The sequence below is a fragment of the Silurus meridionalis genome, chromosome 6 (genome assembly GCF_014805685.1).
Source record: "Silurus meridionalis isolate SWU-2019-XX chromosome 6, ASM1480568v1, whole genome shotgun sequence".
NCBI lineage: Eukaryota > Metazoa > Chordata > Actinopteri > Siluriformes > Siluridae > Silurus > Silurus meridionalis.
Genome location: NC_060889.1, coordinates 19865334 through 19891060, shown reverse-complemented (window position 1 = coordinate 19891060; position 25727 = coordinate 19865334). Strand labels below are relative to the sequence as shown.

The following is a 25727-nucleotide window of genomic DNA, read 5'->3' as shown; positions in this document are numbered from 1 at the left end:
GAAAGAATAAATAGGGCCATGTATCGTGAGATTTTGAGTGAAAACTTCCTTTCATCAGCAAGGGCATTGAAGATGAAACGTGGCTGGGTCTTTCAGCATGACAATGATCCCAAACACACCGCCTGGGCAACGAAGGAGTGGCTTCGTAAGAAGCATTTCAAGGTCCTGGAGTGGCCTAGCCAGTCTCCAGATCTCAACCCCATAGAAAATCTTTGGAGGGAGTTGAAAATCCGTGTTGCCCAGTGACAGCCCCAAAACACCACTGCTCTAGAGGAGATCTGCATGGAGGAATGGGCCAAACTACCAGCAACAGTGTGTAAAAACCTTGTGGAGACTTACAGAAAACGTTTGCTCTCTGTCAGTGACAACAAAGGGTATATAACAAAGTATAGAGATGAATGTTTGTTATTGACCAAATACTTATTTTCCACCATAATTTGCAAATAAATTCCTTAAAAATCAGACAATGTGATTTTCAGGATTTTTTTTACTCATTTTGTTTCTCATAGTTGAAGTGTACCTATGATGAAAAGTACAGGCCTCTCTCATTTTTTTAAGTGGGAGAACTTATATATATATTTAAAGATTTTAAGCATTTCTATGTGGATAGCCACATCATTCAATAGTTCTCATATAGTTTTACACTTAAAGGGGTGATGTTTAATCAGATATTGAGTGAGGTGAACAAGAAAGAGTGTTAAAAAATGAATGAATAAGAGGTGGTATCAAAAAGTTTCGGGACTTTGTGCTTAATTTATCTAAGTTTACACACTGTTACCTTTAAAATAGTCCCCTTGCAGAGTAATACAGCTCTTCCAGAGTTTCTTTCACTTCTGGAATGTGTCCTGGAAACCTTCTTTTCGTCAAGCACCTTCTGCTATCCGATGGTGTGAAAAATTCAATGGTGTGAAAACGGTGCCCTTTGCGCTGGATCTTCATCTTCAGGGATGAGTCCACAGGAGCCAAATCTGGCGAGTAGGGTTGGTGCGTAAATGAGATCATGTTGTTTACAGAGAGAAACTCATGTGTGAGGAGAGCTCGGCGACAGAGTGTGCACGTGGTCAGAATAGCACACGTGGTCACGCATGTGGTCGGAAGAGCACCAGTTGCACAGCTCCCTATGTACACAGGATGCTTTTTTTGTCACACCGACTTATGAAAGTCGGTGCTCCCTGTGACTGTGCGTGCAGCCTTGTGCTGCCATCTGTTGGTGTGTGACAAAACTAGCACCTTGTGCACCTTCAGTTGTGTTTGGTTAGTTTGTACTGTACTAGGTACTGGCTTACAACATTCAAAAAAATGTCAGTCATTTCCTTTAACGTGCTGCTAATTTGTGGAGTTAAGGACACGACCACTTTTGTACGGAAGAAGGAACCTATCCAGTCATAACCAAATTATTTGTTTTTGAGTCCCTATCCTTCTCCTCAACCTCTACCCCTAACTCGCCCAAGTTTTAATGGCTTCATACATCTACGTTATACTGTGACTCTGTTTATTTGCTTGTGTACAAATGCAGGATATGTGTAATTGTTTTGAATAGGTTCATATTTCTGATGAAAATAGAACCCTAGAATAGTCACTGAGAACTCACTGTGTTATCTTCAGCTGTCATGTAATTACTTCATTGCATCCAGCCTAATGGGCCCTTTGGGGCTAGAGAGCATTATGTATAAATCTTGGCAACATCATGATGTATTGCTGCCTTGAAGGCTCATTTCATCCATTTAAACATGTTTGCAGGTAATTTCTTAGTTTAGAGCACCGTCTACTAGCACAGTGACTAAAGCAGTGCAGGCAGCAAGGCACTCTTTCTGTCTCAGGCATGCCTGTAGATTTCATGACACACCCATATTTCTATTCTATTAAAAGAAAGACATGTTTTCAATCTCTCTTTTTTGTCTAAATGAATTTTCCCTTGAGATCATGTGCTGGTTTGTCAGATTTTGCTTCCTACGGTGTCACTGTGATATTTATTGATTTCCATTCCTCGTTAATGAAAAGTAACACACGTCCTCTTAGACGTACTGAATGTTCTCATTTTCTGCATCTCAGTTTATTTTCACTTCAGTTCCCCACACTCACATGGTTTACTCTGCGTATCCCTTTGTGTGTGTCTCAGGTGTTAGCTAAGAAAGTGTTCACACTCTACAGTCTGGCAGTGCAGCAGCTGTCTAAGCAGGATCACTACGATTTTGGCCTGCGTGCACTCACCTCTCTGCTCCGCTACGCTGGGAAGAAGCGCAGAACCTGTCCTGATGTTGCAGATGAAGAGGTTGCACACGCATCCACAGACGTGGATCCACACGTGTAGAAAACGCTGCACACTTATCACCTCAAACAAAATTTTGCCATATTAGACTACAAAAAAAATGCATCAGTTTCTGTTATGACTTATTTATACTTTACCAGATAAGCTCTTTTTAAGTGTGTGTTTATTAACTTTATAGTGTGCCTCTTTTGATAGGAATTTAACACGTAATCCTGTGCTTTTCACCCTGTTGGGAATACTGGCTGTGATAAAAAATGTATCAAAGAGGACAAAACTTGAAAGGAAGCTTTAAAAAAAAAAAAAAAAAAAGCCCATCTCTTCTACCTGAGTGTAAACTCTACTTGTCTGTCTTTTTCTCTGTGAATAATGAACTAATAATAATTTCTGGCATTTTTTAAAGTTCAAGCCATTGTCTGTGTGTAAAGTAAATGTTATTGCACAGTTTTAGCACTGCTCTCTGTTCTTCAAGTTGATGATAAAGCCAGAAGAGAGGCAGAGAGAACATAAGTGTCAACACACATTATGTCCTATAGTTAAAAAAGAAGCAGTCTTATGTAATAGTTAAGGTTATGACTGGTTTGTGAAATGGCTGTATGAGTAATCTTTTGCTTATTAACCACCAGATCCTGCTTATGTCTATGAAGGACATGAACATTGCTAAACTGACCTCGGTTGACCTCCCACTGTTTAATGGAATAATCCAGGATCTGTTTCCTGCTGTGGAGATGCCCACAATCAACTATGGGAAGGTATGACTTGGTGATCAATTTTAAGGGTAATGTATATGTATCCCACCTTCCTATTAGAAAAGAAATACAAAACCTGAGTATCTGGTGCCCCTTATTTATTGTTTAAGTTGTTACATTGCTTATTTTGACAGATAAGATTGGGTTTCCAATTGTAATTGAACCCAAATTTTGAACTTTCAAGTATATTGCCAAAAGTTTCTGGACACCTGGTCTTAAATATCGTATGTGCTTTTCGAGCAACGCATTCCACATTTGGTCCCAGTTTGCTCTTCTAATTCCCTCCACTCTTCTGGGAAGATGTCCCACTAAATCTTGGAGTCACAAGGGTGTTAGTAAAGTCAGGTACTGATTGAGGTGAGGAGGCCTGGGGTGCAGTCAGCTTTCCAATTCATCCCAAAAGTGTTGACCTCAAAGGATGGTTAAGTTCAGAGCTCTATAGCAGGCCACTCAAGATCTTCCTCTCCAACCCATGCAAAGTTTTAATGAAGCTCGTGCATTGTCATGCTGGAACAGGTTTGGGTTTTTTAATTGTAATTGAACCCAAATTTTACTATACCACATTCAAAGATACATTATACAATTGTGCTCCTTCAGCTTTGTGGTAACAGTTCAGAGAAGAACCACAAATGGCAAAGAAAGGTCAGGTGACCCAATACACACACACACACACACACACACACACACACACACACACACACACACACACACACACACACACACACACACACACACACACACACACACATATATATATATATATATATATATATCAGGTTTCTCTCTAAGAGATGTTTGTTATAATCTTAAACAAAACTGTGTGTATTGATTGATGTGTCAGTTTATTGATCGGCTAAGCACTTACAGTGAGTAATGAAGTAGTCACATGTAGTTTTTGACTGTGTCAAGTCACATGTCTCAAAAAACTCAATTAGAACCCCATTCGTCAGGCATGCACCGGATACGTAGTAGAGGTACTCTACTCTGTACTTTTTGCTGCATGTTCTCTCAGACATTCACACCGAATGACACAAATGACTCCATTTGCATACAGGATCCCTAGTGCACTGCTATTCACTCAAATCATTTTCATTAAACTCTATACCTAAGGACTCATACAAAACGGAGTGAGGATGACTCAGATGTGAATCATGGGAGACATGTGGAATATTATGCGCATGAGGTGCAAACAAGGTCTCATCAAAAGCTTCAGGTCTATAACCTTTGGCTATAAGGGTGGTGTGGAAGTGAACCTGTGCGTAGTAGATATGCTGCATGCATCAGCAACGATCGAGTGTTCGAGGGAGGAGGTGGAGAACCAGCATGTACCCACGTTCACATTTATATACACAAATCATTTGCATTCCCCACACCATCTCCTCTCATCTGTCCATTTTGCATTGTAAAATGTTTCATTGCAGTGTCATGTTGAGCAAAGAGCTCCACCCTCGGCTCTTAATGCTAATGCGTTCCCTGCTAATATGCTTCTGATCTTTTCTCTTTTTGCGCTTCTGTACACAGTTAATGAGGTAAAAAAGAAACGAGAAAGGGATTGAATTAGAGCGAAAGTGCTTTAATGCCTTTGTAGTAATCTGGCTCTGAAGAGTGTGTGTCTTGGGTGCTGAGATTGTTCATGGTTATTTAGTTTAAGACATACTCCTGGCCCGATCGTTTGCACTTGCTGATCAACTTGAAATTAGAGCCAGTAATAATGCACAGATCTATTACACTCTTAAGGATCATTACATCTCTTCCAAAAACAACCAGCTGTTTATCCATCTACCTTGTTTTTCTGTTTAAATTTGTTTTTTTTCCCCTGTAGCTGAGAGAGACTATAGAAGCAGAGCTTCTAAGGAGCGGCCTGCAGGTCTCTCCCTTCACCCTGACTAAAGTCATTCAGCTGTACGAAACCAAGAACTCGCGCCACTCCTCCATGATCGTAGGCAAGACGGGCAGTGGCAAAAGCGTCACCTGGAGGACCTTGCAGAACACCCTGAGCACTATGCACCGGAAAGGCGAACCTGGCTTCAACCTCGTCCGCGTGAGTCCTGCGACTGTTCCGCTAACGGCGTCAAGATTCTAATGCACTTTACTGCGATAATTCAGGTTTATTTTACAGCTTTTTTCTCACACATAAGTCAGTTTAGAGCGTTACACAACAATACACCGATAAAGGAGGCGAAATATTTCATACCCAAAGCATGAAAACTGCATTTGCTCTCGTGTACAACATCATATACACTTGTAGCGACAACAACACACTTTACACGTTCACTTTCCGAAAATGTCTTAATTGCTTCCGAGTTAAATTAAGGGCACTACGTGAATAATGCTGCACGTGCCCATGAATTTCCCACGAATATAAAATATCAATTACACAACGCGACCATTTTAAATCACCGCCGTCATTCCAGACAAACGCTCACTCCAACAATAGCACAGCGTAAGTTTGTGATATTGCGATCTCATTATCTCGAACATGAGACAATTTAATGCCAAAAGAAGATGCACCGATCTGACACAGAGCTCCCTCCAAAGCGTCTGTTGTCTGAGGCTATCCTAAGGCATTCATTAGTATGAAAATGAGGCACCGTTAGCAAGCGGCGTAACCCACCATCGTCTCGCATCCCTGACACCAAAACAACAGTCATCAAAGGCACTCTCCACAGGTATTGCAGTGCTCTTCAGGACGCTTAACACAGAACAACAGCACTCACGCAGACTTACAGCTAACATGGTGGCGTTTTGATAAAACCACCGAGCTTCTTACGCGTGCCACGCCGTAATTGGTAGCACTTACAACACGTTGTTGTGATATGTTTTCTTGCGCACGACATTTTTTGAGGAACGTGCGCAAGTCTAATCCAGTTACGAGAGGCTACAATTATGGATAATTACATTTTCCCACGATGGCCCTTTTTTCACCCATTTCACACGCTTTGCAGCGAGCATTAAGATAGTTAGAGCTATTTTCAATTCGCTCCACGATTTATTTCGACTGCACCTAAAGCATGATTATAGAAAGAGAAAGTCTTAAATTACACACGCACCGCGTCATGTTTTATATACACTATATTGGCAAAAGTTTGCAGACACCTGGTCATAAGTGTGGCGTGTGGCAGCCTATTCCACATTTAGATGGATGGATGGATGGATGGATGGATGGATGGATGGATGGATGGATAGATAGATAGATAGATAGATAGATAGATAGATAGATAGATAGATAGATAGATAGATAGATAGATAGATTCTGCAAGGTGCAGAAGCTGCTTAAAAAAACAGACACACAAGCGCTGCCAGCATTGCTTTAAAGGTTGCAGAAGTGGAAGGTCCACTTGTCAGTGCTCAGACCACACGCCGCTCACTGCAACAAGTCGGTTTGCACTGCCGTCATCCTGGAAGAAACCCTATTCTGAAGCTGTGAGCCTGCAAACAGTTTGCTGAAGACCACATGTCCAAGGGCATGAATTACTGGAACCATCTCCTGTGGTCTGATGAGACTAGGATAAACTTGTTTGGCTCAGATGGTGTCCAGCATGTGTGGCGACGGCCTGGTGAAGAGAACCAAGAAAATTGTGTCTTGCCTACAGTCAAGCATGGTGGTGGTAGCATCATAGTCTGGGGCTTTAGTGCTGCTGCTACTGGGGAGCTGCAGTTTATTGAGGAAAACATGGATTCCAACATGTACTGTGATATTCTGAAGCAAAACATGAAGCCCTCCCTTCAGAAACTGGGCCGAATGGCAGATTTTCAACATGAAAACGACTCACATTTGTGAGATACTGTATATAAGCATGTAATATATATACAGCTAATAAATATAAACGCTATAGCAGTGAGAAATGTGCAGATACAGTGTTGAAAAATACAACAAAGAGATTTAAAGGCTGGTCCCAGTTTGCTCTTATAATTCCCCCCACTCTTTTGGATTTTAGAGTGTGCTTGTGGGAGAAAGGGAAAATTTCATGCTACTGCATCCAAAGACAATCTGTCTAACTGTGTGCCTTCAGCTATACAATAACGGTTTGGGAAAGAACCACATGTGGGTGGGAAAGTCAGGTGTCCCAATACTTTTGTCCATATAGTGTTTCAGATTTAAAAGCAATTCAACCTGGGTTTTTTTTATTTCGTATTTTTTATAATCTGGTCATTAATGATATTTGTGTGTGTGTGTGTGTGTGTGTGTCTAAACCTTCATGGCTTTTAATCCCTGTTCTAGTTTTCTGCTCTTTCTCTTATACTTTTCAGGATGTCTATCCATCCGTCTATTTCTTCACATCCTTCCTCACTGCCCGTCTTCTCTCTTATGTCTGACTCAACACCTTTTCATTTTGCATAATCTATTTCAGGAAGCCGTGTCGGTCCCACCATTGAAATATCACCTCATCCAGTTTCCTCATTATCTCCCCTCAGCATCTCCACATGCTCTGACTCATTCGAACACACGTGCGTGCGCGGCGTAAACACACACACACACGCAATGAGAACGCACCTTTCCCACTGTCTTCGCTCGTACACTTTAAAATCTCATTCCAGCAGCCACTCCCTCACTGACATTTCAACTCAATTTCTTTTTCCATTCCTCATTTTCCTCGTCCCTCGTTCCTTCTCAGTGTCACCGGTCTTTTTTTTTTTTATTCCTTTCCTCTCCCCTGACTTTTAACCTATGACTCCTCAGGATTGTCCTCTGAACCCCAAAGCAGTGAGTCTTGGAGAACTCTATGGCGAATATGACCTCTCCACCAATGAGTGGACCGACGGCGTTCTCTCATCCCTTATGAGAGCTGCATGTGCAGGTACTTTTGCGTGCAGTTCACATGGAGGTGATTACACAGGGTTGCTGTATAAAGCTGGCAACTTCAATTATTTATCTAGCACATGCACAGCAGGTTTAATAAGACAAACACACTTGATGAATAAGTTTGCTGGTTGAAAAGTGAAATTGATGAAAAATGATGGTATGAATGAATAAAATCTCTGTCTGTTGCCACTTAGTTGCCACTCAGGTAAATCTAGGCACAGTGAACTATTGGCTGTACGAGGTATCATCAAAACATTTCGAGACTCTGTTTACGAGAAAGTACTTCATTCATCTAAGTTTACACAAACCGCACAGCAATACAGCGCTCTCTGAGTTCCTGCCGTTTTGGAATGTGTCCTGGATATCTTCTTTTTGAAGAAGCGCGTCAGGCACCGATTCTCGCAACGCAGTAAAAAAGAAAACGGCGACCCCTGAGCCGGATCTTCATTATCGAGAAGAGGGTGAAGTCCGCAGAAGACAAAATCTGGTGGATCAAGTGAGATCATGCGGATCGATCATGCACAAGTTGCCGAACGGGTTTCGATATTTTCCCGGGGGTCGAACTACCGGGGGTCGAAGTTTTTCCCGATCCTTCGTGATCTTCCAGTGACGGCAGACTCACCCATTTTAATACATAATATCACGTTTGCTCTTTGTCGTGTACATGATGAAATCGAAACGTGGTCAGATTAGCACCAGATAGCTACGTATGCCATGTACATGTTTTACGATTGGACATTCGGTGAAGAATTTGGTTGGCTAAATATATCTACATTTTATTTAAAGTATAGTATTCTCTCTTTGATCACCTACCAAGCTTAAAAAAAAAAAACGTGTCTGTGTGCGCGGCATATAACTGTGTCATCAGCTCTTGCGATATCTTGCACTGAAGCTGACACATGCGTGTGGGCTGAGGAAAACAACCTCACACTGGTGGCGTACATTCTGTTTTCCTTTAAGCTCAGCCTCCCAAACAAATTCACACACACATGCACACATGGGCACACACAAAAGAACAGCCGGTCACAGGACGACCGAGGATGGCATTAGTTTGTTTCCGTCTCAGGGCCCAGAAGGTGTCTGACGACATTTTCTCTTTTCTTGTTATGTCAACTCAGCATGACTCTGTCAGCTCCACTAATTATGTTTTCCTCTTTACTTTATCTACCTTTCTGCAGTTCTGTACAGCGGCTACTGAACAGATGCTATCAACAGATGTCTTCGTTGTAATCACGTTGGCTTTCTTATCAGGTTTTTTCTTTTTTTCCCCCTACTTATAAGGATGGACAGGGTCATGGGACGATCAGGTTAAGATGACACCCTTGGCGTTTTTCTCTGAGCCGTGTCTGTACTGTACCGCATCGCTTCTGTCCCGCTGTGAGCAGAAATGCGGGCTGAAATATCTCCCTGTTTTCTACCTCATTCCTTGCTTGTCTTTCTCTCCCTCAGTCTGTTGCAGAATGGAGGGACCACAGTTTTCTCGTGTGTGTGTGTGTGTGTCAGGGGATGGTGTGTGCTGCATAGCTCAGCTCCTATGGGACTGTCAGTGCAAAAGAGATCCCCTTTCCCTGCTGCCTGTTTCTCCTCTCTCTCTGTTGCAGCAAGCCAGCCTCTGTTGATGAGTGACATGATCTAGCTCTCTGTCTGTCTCTCTCTCTCTCTCTCTCTCTCTCTCTCTCTCTCTCTTTCTCTTTCTCTTACTCCTTCTCTCTGTGTCTCTGTTGCTATCCCTTTCTTGCTCTGTGTGGCCCCTGTGGCTTGCATTTCATTTTAATGTGGTGTCCCTCATGATTCAGTGTCTTTCTTTTTTCACTGTTCCTCCCCCCCTTTCTCTCTCTCTCTCTCTCTCTCTCTCTCTCTCTCTCTCTCTCTCTCTCTCTCTCTCTCTCTTTCTCTTCTATAAGCAATAAAGCAGACCTGTTCATTCTCCAACAGGAGTTTGTGGTCAATCCCAAGGCCTTGTCTCTGGAAGAGCTTTACGGCCACTTTGATCTCTCCCTCTGCGAGTGGACCGATGGCATTCTTTCCACCACCATGCGCCAAATGTGCACAGGTTACCATGCCAAGCTGTGAAGTGAAACAGTTCTTTGTTTTTGCTTCTTCTTTTTTTGACGTCTGCAAACCAGCCCAGCCAATCACGCACTTTTGTTCGCCTATTTGAGCGCAATCTCTATACTTTGCTCCATTTACATCTTTTGTTGTCATTCTGCTTTCTTTTTTTTTTTCTCGAGTTTCTTTGAAAGGTTTTTTTTTGTGTGTGTGTGTCTTGTTACTGTGCAGGTCTCGGTGTGGAGGAATTTTATGTTTGAGTGGTGTAATCAGGCATCGCAGGGCCTCAATATGTTTAGCATCTGTTGCTGTTCATCTCTGTTTGTTTATTTTCCCCTCCTCGCTGCTTGGAGAAGGGAGATCATCCAAAGCAGAAATGACAGTTGCTTTAGCTGTGTGTGACAGGTTTGATGTTACATGCTTACCCAGTATGTGTGTGTATGTGTGTGTGTGTGTGAGTGAGGGGAAAGTCTCTGTATGTATAAGAAACAAGAGACAGAGAGATTGTGCTGTGCTGAGGTGGTTGTTGTGTGGTCAGTAAATGAGCCACACATGGTCAGATGAAAAGAAAGGAAGAAAGCTATAAATCCACCAGAACATTTTCCACAACTTTGTGTGAAAAGAAATAAAAAGAGAAAGAAAGACAGTCAGAATTAAAGATATCAAGTCATGCTTATGAATCAATTTTTTTTACATGTGTAATAGTCTTTCTCTCTGTCTCTCAATCTGGTTTAATCATTTACTCTGCGATGATTCACATTGTTTGTTTGCTTTATTTCCTATCCGTCTCTCTGACGTCGCCGAGCTCAGACGAGAAGCCGGATGAGAAATGGATCGTATTTGACGGTCCAGTGGATACTTTATGGATCGAAAGCATGAACTCAGTGATGGACGACAATAAAGTCCTCACACTTATTAACGGAGAGAGAATTTCCATGCCCGAACAGGTATGAAATTACATATCAAACTATCACACTATGTCTGACTTGTCAAAAAAGTAACCACAAATTCAAGCACTTTATATCAAAGTCAGTCCTTCAATCCCCCATACCCCACCCACCCCAGCCGAACTTTTCAGTACTGGAGCAGTACAATAAAAAAAAGTAATTCGGGTTACTTTTACTTTCATGCACATATGGTATCGATGCACAATTAGACCTACTTGAATGCATAGTTTAGACATAATCGTAAATTCTTCCCAAATGTAGTCTCATTACTAAAAGGCAAAATCATACAAATTTGAAATGCAAATGTGAAGTGGGGAATTCATAACATACTTTGCTTAACGGTTTACTAACTAGCTCAACATTTGCCCTTAGATTTCAACTATGTATATTTTGCATCATGTTTTGTCAGTATGGGATTTTCTGTGGAATAATATCACATTGTTGATTATACAAATGTGGTAAAGATTCAATTCAAAATGTCAGTCATTTTCTACACATCTTAAATATTTCACTAAACAGAATGACTGAATTCCTCATTCTGTGTGTGTGTGTGTGTGTGTGTGTGTGTGTGTGTGTGTGTGTGTGTGTGTGTGTAGGTGTCCTTGTTGTTTGAGGTGGAGGATCTGGCAGTAGCATCTCCAGCAACAGTGTCACGCTGTGGAATGGTGTATAATGATTACACAGACCTTGGATGGCAACCCTATGTTCAGTCTTGGATAGACAAGCGGCAGAAGGTTATTAGCGACGCCATCTTTTTGTTTCTTCATCAATTTGTCTTGTGGCTAATAGCTATATGATAACGGCCCTGTTCCGTATGCGCAACCTTTTCCTGCTCTTGTTAATCCTGTCTCTCACATTCCGTAGGTAGAGGCAGATCATCTGAAGCGCCTGTTTGACAGATACATTGAAAAGACTATAAGCTTCAGGAAGACTTACTGTAAGGAGCTGGTACCGATCACAGAGCTAAACGGAGTTGCCTCTCTCTGCAGACTCTATGACTCCTTGGCCAGTCCTGAAAATGGGGTGAGGTCATTGCACCTGTATGCTTTCCTTTTCATGAATACAATTCTGAATAAAAGAAAACATCAGAGTTAAATAAACAGGTACTATCAATTAAGTGTCCTGCTCCAGTTTTGTGCATCCTTATAACTGAGGCCAATGCGATTCGCATCATGATGCATAGCCAACAATACGATACTTCAAAGATACATGGGAAGCAGCTACCGGTGCAATTCCAATGCAATTTGAGGCAATGGAAAAAATATATATGATTAATAATAACATGATCATTTAATATGGTACAGATAGTTTTTATTTCTTTGGTTCAGACAGACAGCAAATCATAAAGTTACTTAAGTGCCTTTTGACTTCCAGAGTCAAAAAAACAAACAAAAAAGCTGAAATAAAACCAGACTCTCTTTCCCTGTTCTGTCTCTAGGAAGATGCAGCTCTACCTCTGCCATGTTAATCTTTATTCTGTGTGACTCTCAGGACACACCTCCGTAGTGTTGTGTGCGTATTCACGTAGAACCCGAGAGAACGCCACTTTCTAAATAATAACATTTTAACGCATCCACTAACAATAAATAAATCGTTTCTTTTACAGATGCAGATTTGTTAACGATGCGTTGCGATACAAGCACCAAATATCCAATGCACATTTATTTTAATCAATGCATCACGTCATTAACTTTCATGCAGATGCACCGATCTTACCATCCCTAATATAAAGGTGTAGTATAACAAGCGTGTTATTTTAAATAAAGGTAATTCTGTTGTCTATATACATTCACTGCAATAGCAGTTACAACTGAGAAGTTGAAGGGAAAAGGGCCTTGTTTAAAAGCCCAGCAGGAGCAGCATGGAGGTGCTAATCCAATCAGTAGTTCTACATCTTAACCACTAAGCAACCACTTTCCATACAGGCTTCTGTTTCCATTTTCTTGATTAAGCGTTTGTCAAACTACTGCTCCTCTTTGCAAACGGCTTTGACATACCACGTTGACTGCTGGCTCTTGGACCCCATTGCATGCTAGTGATTGATTGTGAATTAAAATTTTTGTAGTTTTAGTTCAGCTACTGTAGATATGCCAAATGTCACAGTGGAGATTTAAATCCCAGACTTGTAGACAAGCTTATTTTCCAAACCACACCAAAGGAACTTTTATTGGCGTATAATATAGTAGCATGAGATTTGGCTTGTTGTCGTATTGGGTCTTTTGATTTTCTATCTTATAAATAAAGATTGCTGCCCCCTGCTGGTGTTGAAAGTTCTATCTATCTATCTATCTATCTATCTATCTATCTATCTATCTATCTATCTATCTATCTATCTATCTATCTATCTATCTATCTATCTATCTTCAAAATTTCCTCTTCTTCTCCAGCTGAACCCAGCTGACAGCGAGAACTATGGACGCATAATAGAGCTTTGGTTTGTCTTCTGCTTGATCTGGTCCATTTGTGCATCGGTGGACGAGGATGGACGTAAGAAAATGGATAACTTCCTACGAGAGATGGAGGGCACCTTTCCTAACAAGGTTTTTGTTTTGTTTCGTTTTTTTTAAATATGCTTACACCAGAAACGTACTCATAAGAAAGTGCATTCCTGAGTATATTAATAATGAAATATCTTTACTATTAAGAGAGAACTTACTGCTGAAATCCTAATTTATCAATACTTTGAACAGGACACTGTCTATGAATACTACGTTGACACTAAGAGCAAAACGTGGTCATCATTTGGGGAAAAGCTGCCCAAAGGTTGGCGTTATAACTCCAAGTAAGTGGCTGTATGACCTTGTGCTTCTTTGTGTTTCCAAGCCCATGAGGCACCGCCACCTGCACACTCCCTCCGTGGCTACCTGCCCAGGCTTATGAGTCATCTGCTCTGTTCATATACTGTGTTTCTTAATTACTTGGTCTCTCTCTCTCTCTCTCTCTCTCTCTCTCTCTCTCTCTCTCTCTCTCTCTTTTCCTCCCTCCACTCACTTCTGCTTTTATGTCTTTTTCTTGCTTCATCACCCACCGTCCTTTTGGCTCTTCACTCTGTGTCCTATACTTTGTTCACTGCCAAATTAAAAAAAAGCTTTTCTATCCATCTACTTGCTCTTTCTGACTTATTATATCTTTTAAATTTCAGCCCCTGTCAATCTGAACTTTATCACCCCCATTGCCCGATTCTCCTCCAGTCCACATTCTCGGCTCTATTGTCTACCCATACCACCACCTCTACTCTTTTCTCACATTTTTTTCCTCGATTTTTTTTAACCATCTTTACTTTTTCCTCAACATTTCTGTTCTTCTCTTTCTACCTTTCAAAATGTTTTTGGGGAGCTTCTGCTCTATATTCATCTCTTATACTAAGTGTTCCAACTTCCATCTCTCTAGGGCTTTTCTCTGTTTAAGACAGGACTTTCATGAAATGTAGCAAGAAACAACCAGATAGAAATAACCCCCCGCCACCCCTCTCTCTTTCTCATTCTCTCTCACACTTTTTTAATTTCTTCTCTTTTACTTTGCAGTGCTCCATTTAATAAGATCATGGTTCCCACTGTGGACACGGTGCGATATAATTTCCTGGTGAACGCTCTAATTTGTGGCCAGTACCCAGTGTTGCTGACGGGTCCTGTGGGAACAGGAAAGACCTCAGTGGCCCAGAGCGTACTACAAGGCCTGGATTCATCCAAATGGACCATGCTTACAATCAATATGTCCTCTCAGGTACTCACCAGCAATGGAAATTCAGTCCTTCATCTTTTTTTCATTCATTCAACCTAAAAGCACATGAGCACCACAGCAATGAAATAGGTGACCGTTTATCCGGACATCGTTTACCATGCGACAAAATCCTGCGTACTGGCATTGCCTTTGTCTCAAACAATTCTCAACCTGTCCCACTCAAAAAACCTTTCCCACCTTACCTCAGAGACGGGTCTGTACTTTCGAAAGATAGTGGATGTCAAATTGAGCACTGTGTATTCTCCCTGTCCTCCACTCCTGCAGCTGCAATTAGCCGAGTCAGCTATTCATTACAGCCCAGGCTGAAGGCAGCACTTTTGGCAGCTTGTATCCAAGAGGAACATCGTATCATCCCCACCATCATCCCCAATTTGAGCCATCATCGTCGTTTATTGTTATTAATTATACCCTACCAGTCTCTGCTCACTTTTTCGAGCTCCTGTGCAAGGGTGGCTAGGGGAAACAGTGCTGTCTCTTGAGGATACAAGGGGATCGCTGATAGGATTTATTTCTTTTTATTCACACCAGATCGATGTACATTATTGTAATAAATGTCTTGTGGTAGATTGTTTATGTAGAATTACCAATAGTTATAAATATAAATACAACACAATAATAAGTAGAAGTGGGGCTGATTTCTTTCCTGGCAGTGACATGTGATTACACAATGCCAAATAGGTATTGTGAGCATTTTGCTTGATATTCTTCAATCCATTTTGCTGATGCATCCATAGGTGATCAGTAGGGATTGAGAAGGCAGATACGAAATAGTTTCCAGCATTCATGTAGTATAAAATCATTAAGTTCAGTTGGTGTCATATACATAAACTCGAAACTGAAATACTTTGTTTACCTGTGTATAACTGTGTGTAATAGTTTGCCTCACATCGTTCTTAGCGTTGTATTAAGACCTCACGATTTAATGAATTGCTCAACCATAGTTTCAGTGTCAAGCTGCTGATTAATTTAACTGTAGCTGCATCTTTTCTCACCTCCTATTTCTGTTTTCTCATGGCCACCTAGTCCTCCTAGCCTAACTCTTTGTGATCCCCTCATAGACCACCTCGAACAACGTGCAGGCAATCATAGAATCCCGAGTGGAGAAACGCACTAAAGGGGTGTATGTACCTATCGGAGGGAAGAAGATGGTGGCTTTCCTGGATGATCTAAACATGCCAGCAGTGGACGACTTCGGTTCTCAGGCTCCTCTGGAGTTGCTTCGACTTTGGATTGACTATGGCTTCTGGTACGACAGGCAGAAACAGATGCAAAAATGTGTCAAGGTAAGAGAGTGGCGAGTGTTGATGTATGGGGGAGAGAAATCGAACAGATTATGTGTATTTGCTTATTTGGTTGCTCCTAAAGCATTTAGTACTTCATGTATATGTAATTCATTTATTATTGAATCATAATCATTATAAACAGATTTGTCTTCGATTTCTGGTGCGATCAATTTCAAACTCCTGATGTTGAATCATTTTTACCACAAAACTGCAAGAATGTGAAATGATCACATCAGTGGAAAGTAACTTTTGGAAAGTCACTGTAATTGGTTACTGTACAAAAGTAGCTTTTTCACGCATCTCAAGTTAAAATTGTATTTGTCACATACACATACATACAGAGTACGAAATGCTGTGAAATGCTTTATACGACTGTCTAATATTTATCGTAATACGTCTTAATACGTTTAGCAAAATCAGTCGTTCCTTTTTAATTACGAGCGAATAGAAACGTAACTGTCCAAACACGCAGCAAGCCACCAATCAGTGTAGAGCACGCGCTCCGTTCTGAACTTGTTTTCGTTGCCGTAATAAATGATAGAAGAAACTCCTGACTCGAACTTGCCACGTGACTTTTTTTGCGCTTTTTTTTTTTAAGTAGTTGAAAAGAACGTTTTGGGCTCATGATAATTGTAATAGATTTCAATCAGTGTTTGACTCGTTAATATCATTCTATTAATAGATCGGCGTGTTTAGAGTAACATTAGAGTCTTTTCACATAAAAAGGTAATTAGGAACATTATAGCCATAATAAATCATAGTACATTAATACTAAAGTACATTTGAAGGCAAATACTTTTGTACTTTGTCTCAAGTGAAAGTTCAAGGAGCACTTTTACTTTTACTGGAGTCATTTTCCTGAGTGTATCTCTACTTTAACTCAAGTGCATTTCTTATGTACTTCGTCCACCACTGATAATTATGTAAGACACAAGTAAGAGGCCAGGTTATGGCTAAAAACAATTGGAAAACTGTTGAAAATTGGAAAACTGGTTTTATTATTTAATTTCCATCTATTTTGCGAAATGAAAATTTACATCAGGACTGAAGGTACCATCTTTTTTATAGAGATTGTGAATTACCTTTCAGAGAATTGTTGTTTACTTGGTTTAGATCGGTAGGAATCTGGAAAACAAAAGATCTATCATCTGGCTGGGGTCTTTAAAGACTCCTGACTCCATCTGTTCTTTTTTGTTCATCTGTTTCAGGACATGTTTCTGCTTTCCTCCATGGGGCCTCCTGGTGGAGGGAGGACTCACATCTCAGGCCGCCTGCAGAGCCGCTTCAATCTCATCAACATGACATTCCCGGCGGTGAGTAAGCCTCCACATGGAACTCCTCACTGACTCCTTTGATTTAATATAAAACAGGAAAAAGCCCTAATTAATTTGTTCCTGTTCGCATAAAACGCACGGTTTTAAACCATTATACCAAACATAAAATGCTTTCTAATGCGAAATATGTTTTGTAATTGAGCCTGTGTGTGTCTTGTCCTTGCTGCCCCTTTGTTGATATTGTATTCTGCTCATTATCATTCTCGGTGTCTCTTGCTCTGGCAGAATTGCAATGAAAATGATGATAATGATAAGAGTAGGAACACTGGAGGCTCTCTGATTTTGGCAGAATGCATAAAAAGACTCCTGACTGACTGATTGCTGTTCAGTTCTGATTTTCCTCTTGCAATCTGAAAGCTCACTCAACTACACCCCCCTTCACCTCCTCCCACCCTCTATACACACATACACACAATATGGTTAACATTTATTTTCATCAAATCTTTTCCTATTTGTCCCTGTGACTTATCATGCCCTGTTATAAGTATCATCTTGCTTGTTTTCCATCTCACTTCATTTTCTATTCCCTTACCTTATCTCCCACATCCATTTTTTTTCTTCATGTATTTTCTGATCGCCACCCTTAGCACCATCTCTCGTGCGCTTGTATCTTTCTACCACTTAAATGTGATCATTTCAGATCCAATGAATATTTTTATTTCATGTATATTCTTTTGTATATTTTTCACATTTTTGTCCTCTAGGAGTCTCAGATCAAGCGTATCTATGGAACAATGATAAACCAGAAACTGCAGGAGTTTGATGAAGAGGTTAAGCCTATAGGAAATATATTGACTCAAGCTACATTAGAGTTGTACTATGCCATCACTACTCGCTTTTTACCCACTCCTGCTAAAACACATTACCTCTTCAACCTCAGAGACATCTCCAAGGTGAAATACTAAATCCTTTAGGAGCTTACATTAATTTTAGACCTAAAGTTAACTGTTTGGGAGTTAATTATATACTTATCTTTGATTTGGGTGCATTATGGACAAATGTTTTTTTAATCTGATTTAATGTTCTATTTTTTTCCCCCTTCACATCAGGTATTCCAAGGTCTACTACGTTCTCATAGGGACTTTCATGACACCAAACAGAGCATCACACGCCTTTGGATTCACGAGTGCTTTAGGTTATTACGTCATAATTTACACACAGCTGTACTCTCATATGCCTACATTCAGCTGACCACTCATTGTGTCTGTGTAAAGGGTGTTTTCAGATCGGCTGGTGGATCAAGCAGATATGGAGGCATTTGTTGGGGTTTTGACCGAGAAACTGGGCTCCTTGTTTGATCTCACTTACCACAGTATCTGTCCCAACAAACAACCACCTATATTTGGTATGCACATGCCCGATTTAAAATAATAGTATAACTATTGTAATATATAGTATATATATATAATATAGTAATAAACACTGATCAGGCAAAACATTATTACCACCTCCCCCTTTTGCTGCCAAAACAGTCCTGACCCTTCGAGAATTAACAGCATTAACTTTTTTAGCAGTTTGAGCTACAGGAGCTCGTCTGTTGGATCAGACCTCACGGCCCAGCCTTCGCTCCCCACATGACCCAGTCGCCGGTTCACCACTGTTCCTCCCTTGGACCACTTTTGATAGACACTGACCACTGACACCACACAAGACCTGCAGTTTGGGAGCAGCTCTGACCCAGTCGTCAAGACATCACAATTTGGTCCTTGTCAAACTCACTCAAAACTTTACACTTGCCCAATTTTCTTGCTTCTAACACATCAACTTTAATGAAGAGATAATCAGTGTTATTCACTCACCAGTCATCATTTTTTCATGTCATAATGTTATGCCTGATCAGTGTAATATAATATTGCATATATAGTATAAATGGGTAGCAGCATAAATAAATGTTTTTTAGCTGTCTTTAAAGGATATATTGATTTATCACTTGCTGTTTGCTATGCTACGGCCAAGGAATAAACTAATATATTGCTGAAAAGCGTAGACAAAAAATAATTGCTTTCAAAATCTGTTTAAGTTGTTTGTTTGCATGACTGGTGAGTTGATTCCATGATTCATTCATAGTTTGACTTGACAGTGTTGGTCCTGATATTTTGTTGGTGTTTTTTTTCGTTTGTTTGTTTGTAGGAGATTTTCTGAAGGAGCCGCGTGTGTATGAGGATTTGCTGGACTTTAAAGCTCTGAAAAGATTTATAGAGTCTCAACTGGAGGACTATAACCTCACCCCCGGAGTTGTTCCAATGAATCTGGTGCTATTTAGAGATGCAATTGAGCATGGTCAGCTTGCATACAGTATCACAATTCATAAAAGCCGAAAGAAAAACTAGAATGAATATCACAAATCTATGCATATTTCATAGCATGAATAGTTTTATATATAGTAGTTTTTCTCATCTGTTTAACTGATTTGCAGGATATTTCAAGTATGTGCAGCTAATCCAGTCTATGAGTAGCTAGCCAAGTCTGTTATTAGCTTTCCAGTCTATGAGTAGCTAGCCCAGTCTTAGAATAACTAGCCCATCAATATATAGCAACTCCAATCTGTCAATAGCAAGCACATGTTTGAATAGCTAGTAAAGTCAATGGTATCCCAATCTTTTAATATCTATCTCAGTCTATGAATAGCTACTGTATGCCAGTTAGGGATAGCTAGCCCAATCTATGAATGGCTTGGTCAGTCCAGTCCATGCCCGAGTAGGCCAACCAAGTGTTATTTATTGCATGATAAACCAATTCAATGGCAATAAAAAAATGAATGTAACCTGGTCTTGTTGTCTTTAAGTAGCCAGGTCAATGCATGAATAGCAAATCCAGTTACTAGTCCAGTGCAGAGGTAATCAGACCAGGTTTTGTTCACTTCCCAGTCTAAATGGCTATGAATAGCTAGTTCAGTGTAGTCTTATATATGATTAACAATGGCAGTCCTGTCTATGAGTAGTAGCTAGTCTGGTGTATCCTGTAGCCAGTGCAATAGCAATCTAATACATGAATAGCCCTTAAGTACAAATTAAAACACAAATGTCCCATTTCTGGAAACAGTTCAAGCAAATATACAAGAGAGTAGAACCAAACTAGACACACCGGTCCAGGGCAAAGTAAGAGTAGAGATCCCTTGTTACTTGAGTAATTGCCCTTCTCCATCACTCTGAAAAGGATGCAATTATATTACAAACCCCATAAGAGGGTAAACAATTATGCGTCCAGTCCCACAACACAGTGTGTAATCAGTCTGTGTCACTCAGCACTGGGTACACACTTGGCACAGCATGTACACATTCCACTGAATTAAGTTGTATATTAAACACAGGGGTATAAGATTAGACACATCAGCCTCGGCTCATTGCAGACCATTAAACCAATCAAATGCACTTGTCTTAATAGTCAGTACTGATTGATTATAAGATTAGTTTTTTTTAGCTATTGTGCATGCTATTGTATGTCAATAAATTAAGTGCTAATTATTTGTGTTAGCATGTTGGGCTCTTATTAATGTCTGCGTTTTGTTTTTAGTGACAAGGGTGATACGTGTGATCAGTCAGCCAAGAGGAAATATGCTTTTGGTGGGAATTGGAGGATCTGGTAGGCAGAGTCTCACCAAACTGGCCACTTATATCTGTGACTACTTGTTGTTTCGCGTTGAAGTCACCAAGCAGTACCGTAAGCAGGAGTTCAGAGAGGGTAAGTTCCTGTAGCTACAGCAGATTTTTAGATTTCCTGACTAATTCTTTTTTTTTTACATTGATTTATTGTACATACAGTATTATGTACAGCTTGCAGAGTGCAAGTCAGAGCATATACATAATCACCAATCAGAACAGCTCTTTGCGCTATGGGTAATTGAATGCTGTTAGGTAAAATGGTACTTGAGTGTATGATGTTTGAGTTTTCAGCTATAAGTTCACATGTACTGTCATAAAATGACAGGGCATGGTGTTATTGAAAGAATAATCACAGACAGTGTGGACTGACTACACCAGAGTTGTTATGGTTATGCCAAAACTGTTTGCCAAAAGATTGGACTTTTCTTTTTTAGATAATGAAACATCACGTGCGTCAAACCTATCTTTTATTTGTGTTGAAAGAAATGCCTGATGTTGAATATAGCTGTATGAAATGGTTGGGGTTCTTTGTGTTACTTTTTTCTGTGTCTTGTGAACAGTTAAATATGTCATATGCAATAGAATGTATTGTATGTAATAGAACAGATGGTATTAATTAACACTTAAGTTTTAAAGCATAATTAGTCCATACCTTCTGACCAGTCAGAATTGAGAATGAAAGCCATTTTTTTCATACATTTTTTGCTATTGGTTTTACTGTATGATGATACAATTTATAGATTTTATTTTGCTTTGTAACTTATTGTTCCACATCTGCTTTGAATTATGGAGGGTTTTATATTTCACAGTCTTTCTAGTAAAGTCTGCCTAATCGGTGGTTATCTTTGCAACACTCTCAGGATATTTAAATGTATACAATATATTTAATTTAAGACCAGACTTGACTTTTTTAAATGGGACAAACACATATACCAAAATTTGTTCAACTAGCTGGGGTTTTAAAACACATTTTAAAATAGGCAATTTGTTTATTTTTCTATATAACTGCTGTAAACATTAATGCTGCTGGGTCTTTTCACTAAATAGGTGGGACTTATTTTAAGGTTGAGTCTCCACCTACTATGTAATATCTAATATCTGTGAAGCAGTCTCCTGGTGTAGTAAATATATGATCCTGTGAAGAATAAATCAACAAATGTGCATACTGTTTCCTATAACAGTGTCAAGTCAAGTTTATTTCTATAGCGCTTTTCACAACAGACATTGTCTCAAAGCAGCTTTACAGAATTTAACAGTGAAGGTGAATGGTGTGTTTTTATCCCTTATGAGCAGCCATGGTGACTGTGGCAAGGAAAAACTCCCTTAGATGTTAGAAACTTTGAGAGGAAATAGACTCAAAAGGGGAACCCATCCTCATTTGGTTGATATCAAGAGTGTGATTATAGTCTTTAAAGCAATACAGAACACTGGAGAGTGAGAACTAACATGAGCACTGGAATGTAAGATTATGAGTAATGTCTTTTCTATAGTCTTATACAGTCATTTGAGGTTATGAATCCAGGAGCTACTGAGCAACTCATAAAATAGCTCAAATCATCATAGGTCCTACACCAGCTTAGTGTGTAAGACTCTTTTTGTAATTGAATAAATATAATTGTTGTGTTTAATGCAGACATTAAGAAGCTGTACAGGCTTACTGGCGTGGACAACAAGCCCGCTGTTTTCCTGTTTAATGACACTCAGATTGTGGACGAGTCCTTTTTAGAGGACATCAACAACATCCTCAGTTCTGGAGAAGTGCCCAACCTGTACAAACCGGATGAATTCGAGGAGGTTTGTCTGCTACTGGTTATACATGCAAGTGTGTTACTCTGTATTTAGTTGTGTTAAGTGATAGTGTTGTTATATTTCTATGACGCAGATCCAGAGTGCTCTTAGTGAATCTGCAAGCAAGGACAATGTGTCTGAGACTCCAGACGCCATGTTCAACTACCTGATAGAGCGTGTGAGAAACAACCTCCACATAGTGCTGTGCATGAGTCCTGTCGGAGACGCTTTCAGGTACCTGCTTTTCTGCAACAGCAAGATACATATTGAGTTCATTACATAAACAGAGAAAATAAGAAAGTGCTGCTGCCTTTTATCCCAACCAGATACTGCTTTATGAAACGAATGCCTTAAATGCTTGAATCGAATTGGACCAAATTGATTGAATGGGTGAAACTCGGTCAGCATTTGCTGAGTAGCCTAGTCCTGAAACCAAATCACACACTTTACCTATAATGATGATAATAAACACTGAAATGATTTTTGCAGGTCCAATTTTGGTCAAGGCTATAGTTTTCTAATTCAGTGCTACATTCAGAGAGAACTCAAAGAGAGCCCTGCAGCCATCTTATTATTTCATTTTTATGAGTTTCACAGTGCAAAATCAGTGCACTGATATTCAGTCTGACTGGGAGAGTTAGTCTCCGACAAAGTGAAAGCAATTTACTGAGCCAGACAAAGAATCACTTCCACCTCACCTGTCATCCTGAGATCTTCATCAATAGTCAGCATGAGTGCAAGGAGTTGCCCGGTCCTGACCTTCCTTTCTAGTCTTCTCATTACGTACTGCCTTCACTTGGGTTTTATATTCATCAAAAACTCTCTATCTGTCTCTCTTTCTCTCTTATTATTCTCTCGTGCTCCCTCTTCTCCTCTCCCTCTTTAATCAGCGATTTGCATCCCTTGTCAGCATAACGAGGTGGCTTGTGTCAAGTGACCCAGGGGTCACACCTAATTAAAAATGACAGCATCTGAATCAGGCTGTGGGCTCAGGCCGAATGGCCTTATTTGTAATTGGTGGGTTTATTACCATGGTAGCACTTTAATGGCAACTACTGGCCCAAAAGGCAGCATAATCATGCATGACAAATCAGCAAACGAACACTGGATGACCTGTGAGTGGACCAGGGAATGTAGGCTGTGTGTATGAAAGAAAATTATGTAAAATTTGTTAATAACCAACCCAGTCTTATCTCTTGGTAACTGTTAAGGCATCTAAAGGAAGAATTAGGTACAGCTACTGTAGTAATCCATATTACACCACTGCTTTTCTTCCTTTTAACTCAATGTTTGTGTGTGTAGGAATCGCATTCGTCAATACCCAGCATTAGTAAACTGCACTACTATAGACTGGTTCTCTGACTGGCCACAAGATGCTTTATTAGATGTGGCTGAGAGATATTTGGATGGGCTCACCTTGGGGAATGAAGAAGTGGTAAAGCGCACACACACACACACACACACACACACACAGACACGCACACATAGGCACACCAAGATACTATTGCACAACTGTTAAAACTATTTATAACATATGCACTCACCATCCACTTAGAAATACCAGTACACCAGCACGTTCAAGCAATTATCTAATCGGCCAATTATGTGGCAGCAGCACAATGCAATACATTATGCAAATACAGGTCAAGAGCCTCAGCTTTACATCAAACATCAGACCGGATGATTTGAAGATGGAAAAATGTTTAAAAAAATGTTTGTTTTTTTCTTCACTACTATTGGCTCATGATATTTGTTAGTCTGGTAAAATATTATCTTGGGTTTGAAGGTGCCACAGCAGTCACACAGACATAATTTAGAAAGTATTGTTTTATTTGTATAACATTTTTAACAAAGGTTTCCACATCGATCATGCATAACATTATGACATTATGGCCGGTGAAGTGAAAAACACTGATTAACTCTCCATCATCAGCTGAAGATGTTGAGGTTTTTGTTGGGAGTGATGAGAAAGGACAGCATTAGAAACAAGTTAATTAGAGGGACAGAGCATGTAGGACGTTTTGGAGACAAGGTGAGGGAGGCGAGATTGAGATGGTTTGGACATGTGCAGAGGAGGGACATGGGATATATCGGTAGAAGAATGCTGAGGATGGAGCCACCAGGAAGAAGGAAAAGAGGAAGACCAAGGAAGAGGTTTATGGATGTGGTGAGGAAAGACATGCAGGTAGTTGGTTTGAAAGAGGCAGATATAGAGGACAGAGAGGTATGGAGACGGATAATCCGCTGTGGCAACCCCTAATGGAAGCAGCTGAAAGAAGATGAAGAAGATGGCACCTAAGCTTTTTGACTTGACTTACAAGTCAGTGGGAGGATTTGAGAGAGTTTGGCAACGCCCCAAATTGGGGGGACCAACACAATATTAGGCAGGTGGTCATAATGTTATTCCTGGTCAGTGGCTATATATTTATGCCTGATCACAAATTACCTGATTACAATTATCAATTTCTGCATCATGAATTAGTCCCTATAAGATTGTTATAGAGCAGATCTTCATAATAAAATGTTATAACAGCTGCCATTCTGAGAATGTGATACATTCGAACAGATGTATTAGTTGAACTAATATCAGTTATATTCCTGATCTTTAGATCCAGAAGAAAGTCTCTTGTATCTTTGTGACCATGCACCAGTCAGTAGTGCAGTATTCTCAGAGGATGAAGCTGGAGCTCAGGAGGCACAACTATGTCACACCCACCAACTACCTTGAACTTGTGTCCGGATATAAAAAGTATTTATTCTTCTATTATTTTACAATAATAAGTAATTTTGGAGAGAAAGAGATTTTAAAAAGAGGCTATTACTCTTTGTTTTACACATTTCAGAATTCTTTTGGATCCAATATTTTTCTGCAATTTCTCTCACTGTCCGTGTCTCTCACACACCCTCGCACACACTCTATTAGGTTGTTGGCTGAGAAGCGCAGCGAGTTCGGTGAGCAGGTGTCTAAACTGAGGAACGGTTTGTTTAAGATTGATGAGACTCGTAGTAAAGTGGAGGCCATGTCGGTTGAACTGGAAGACGCCAAGAAAAGAGTGGCCGAGTTCCAGGAGCAGTGCGAGGAATACCTGGTTGTTATTGTACAACAGAAGAGAGAAGCAGATGAACAGCAAAAGGTGATTGGCATATAGAAATGTATTATGTGT

At 40.2% G+C, this 25727-nt stretch overlaps 1 protein-coding gene across 1 annotated transcript in view; it reads left to right on the top strand.

The window, feature by feature from the left end:
- Window positions 1-25727, top strand: part of dnah2 (dynein, axonemal, heavy chain 2) — a 161853-nt gene that overhangs the window by 105876 nt on the left and 30250 nt on the right. Inside the window, 22 exon segments of the mRNA XM_046851713.1 lie at window positions 2120-2272; window positions 2893-3018; window positions 4838-5056; window positions 7697-7814; window positions 10679-10815; window positions 11412-11549; window positions 11680-11838; window positions 13203-13355; window positions 13506-13597; window positions 14340-14538; window positions 15615-15839; window positions 17048-17152; window positions 17878-18066; window positions 18223-18308; window positions 18388-18518; window positions 19304-19453; window positions 20687-20854; window positions 22409-22569; window positions 22658-22797; window positions 23866-23998; window positions 25173-25312; window positions 25487-25697. Of these exon segments, the coding sequence (XP_046707669.1) occupies window positions 2120-2272; window positions 2893-3018; window positions 4838-5056; window positions 7697-7814; window positions 10679-10815; window positions 11412-11549; window positions 11680-11838; window positions 13203-13355; window positions 13506-13597; window positions 14340-14538; window positions 15615-15839; window positions 17048-17152; window positions 17878-18066; window positions 18223-18308; window positions 18388-18518; window positions 19304-19453; window positions 20687-20854; window positions 22409-22569; window positions 22658-22797; window positions 23866-23998; window positions 25173-25312; window positions 25487-25697 (3333 nt within the window).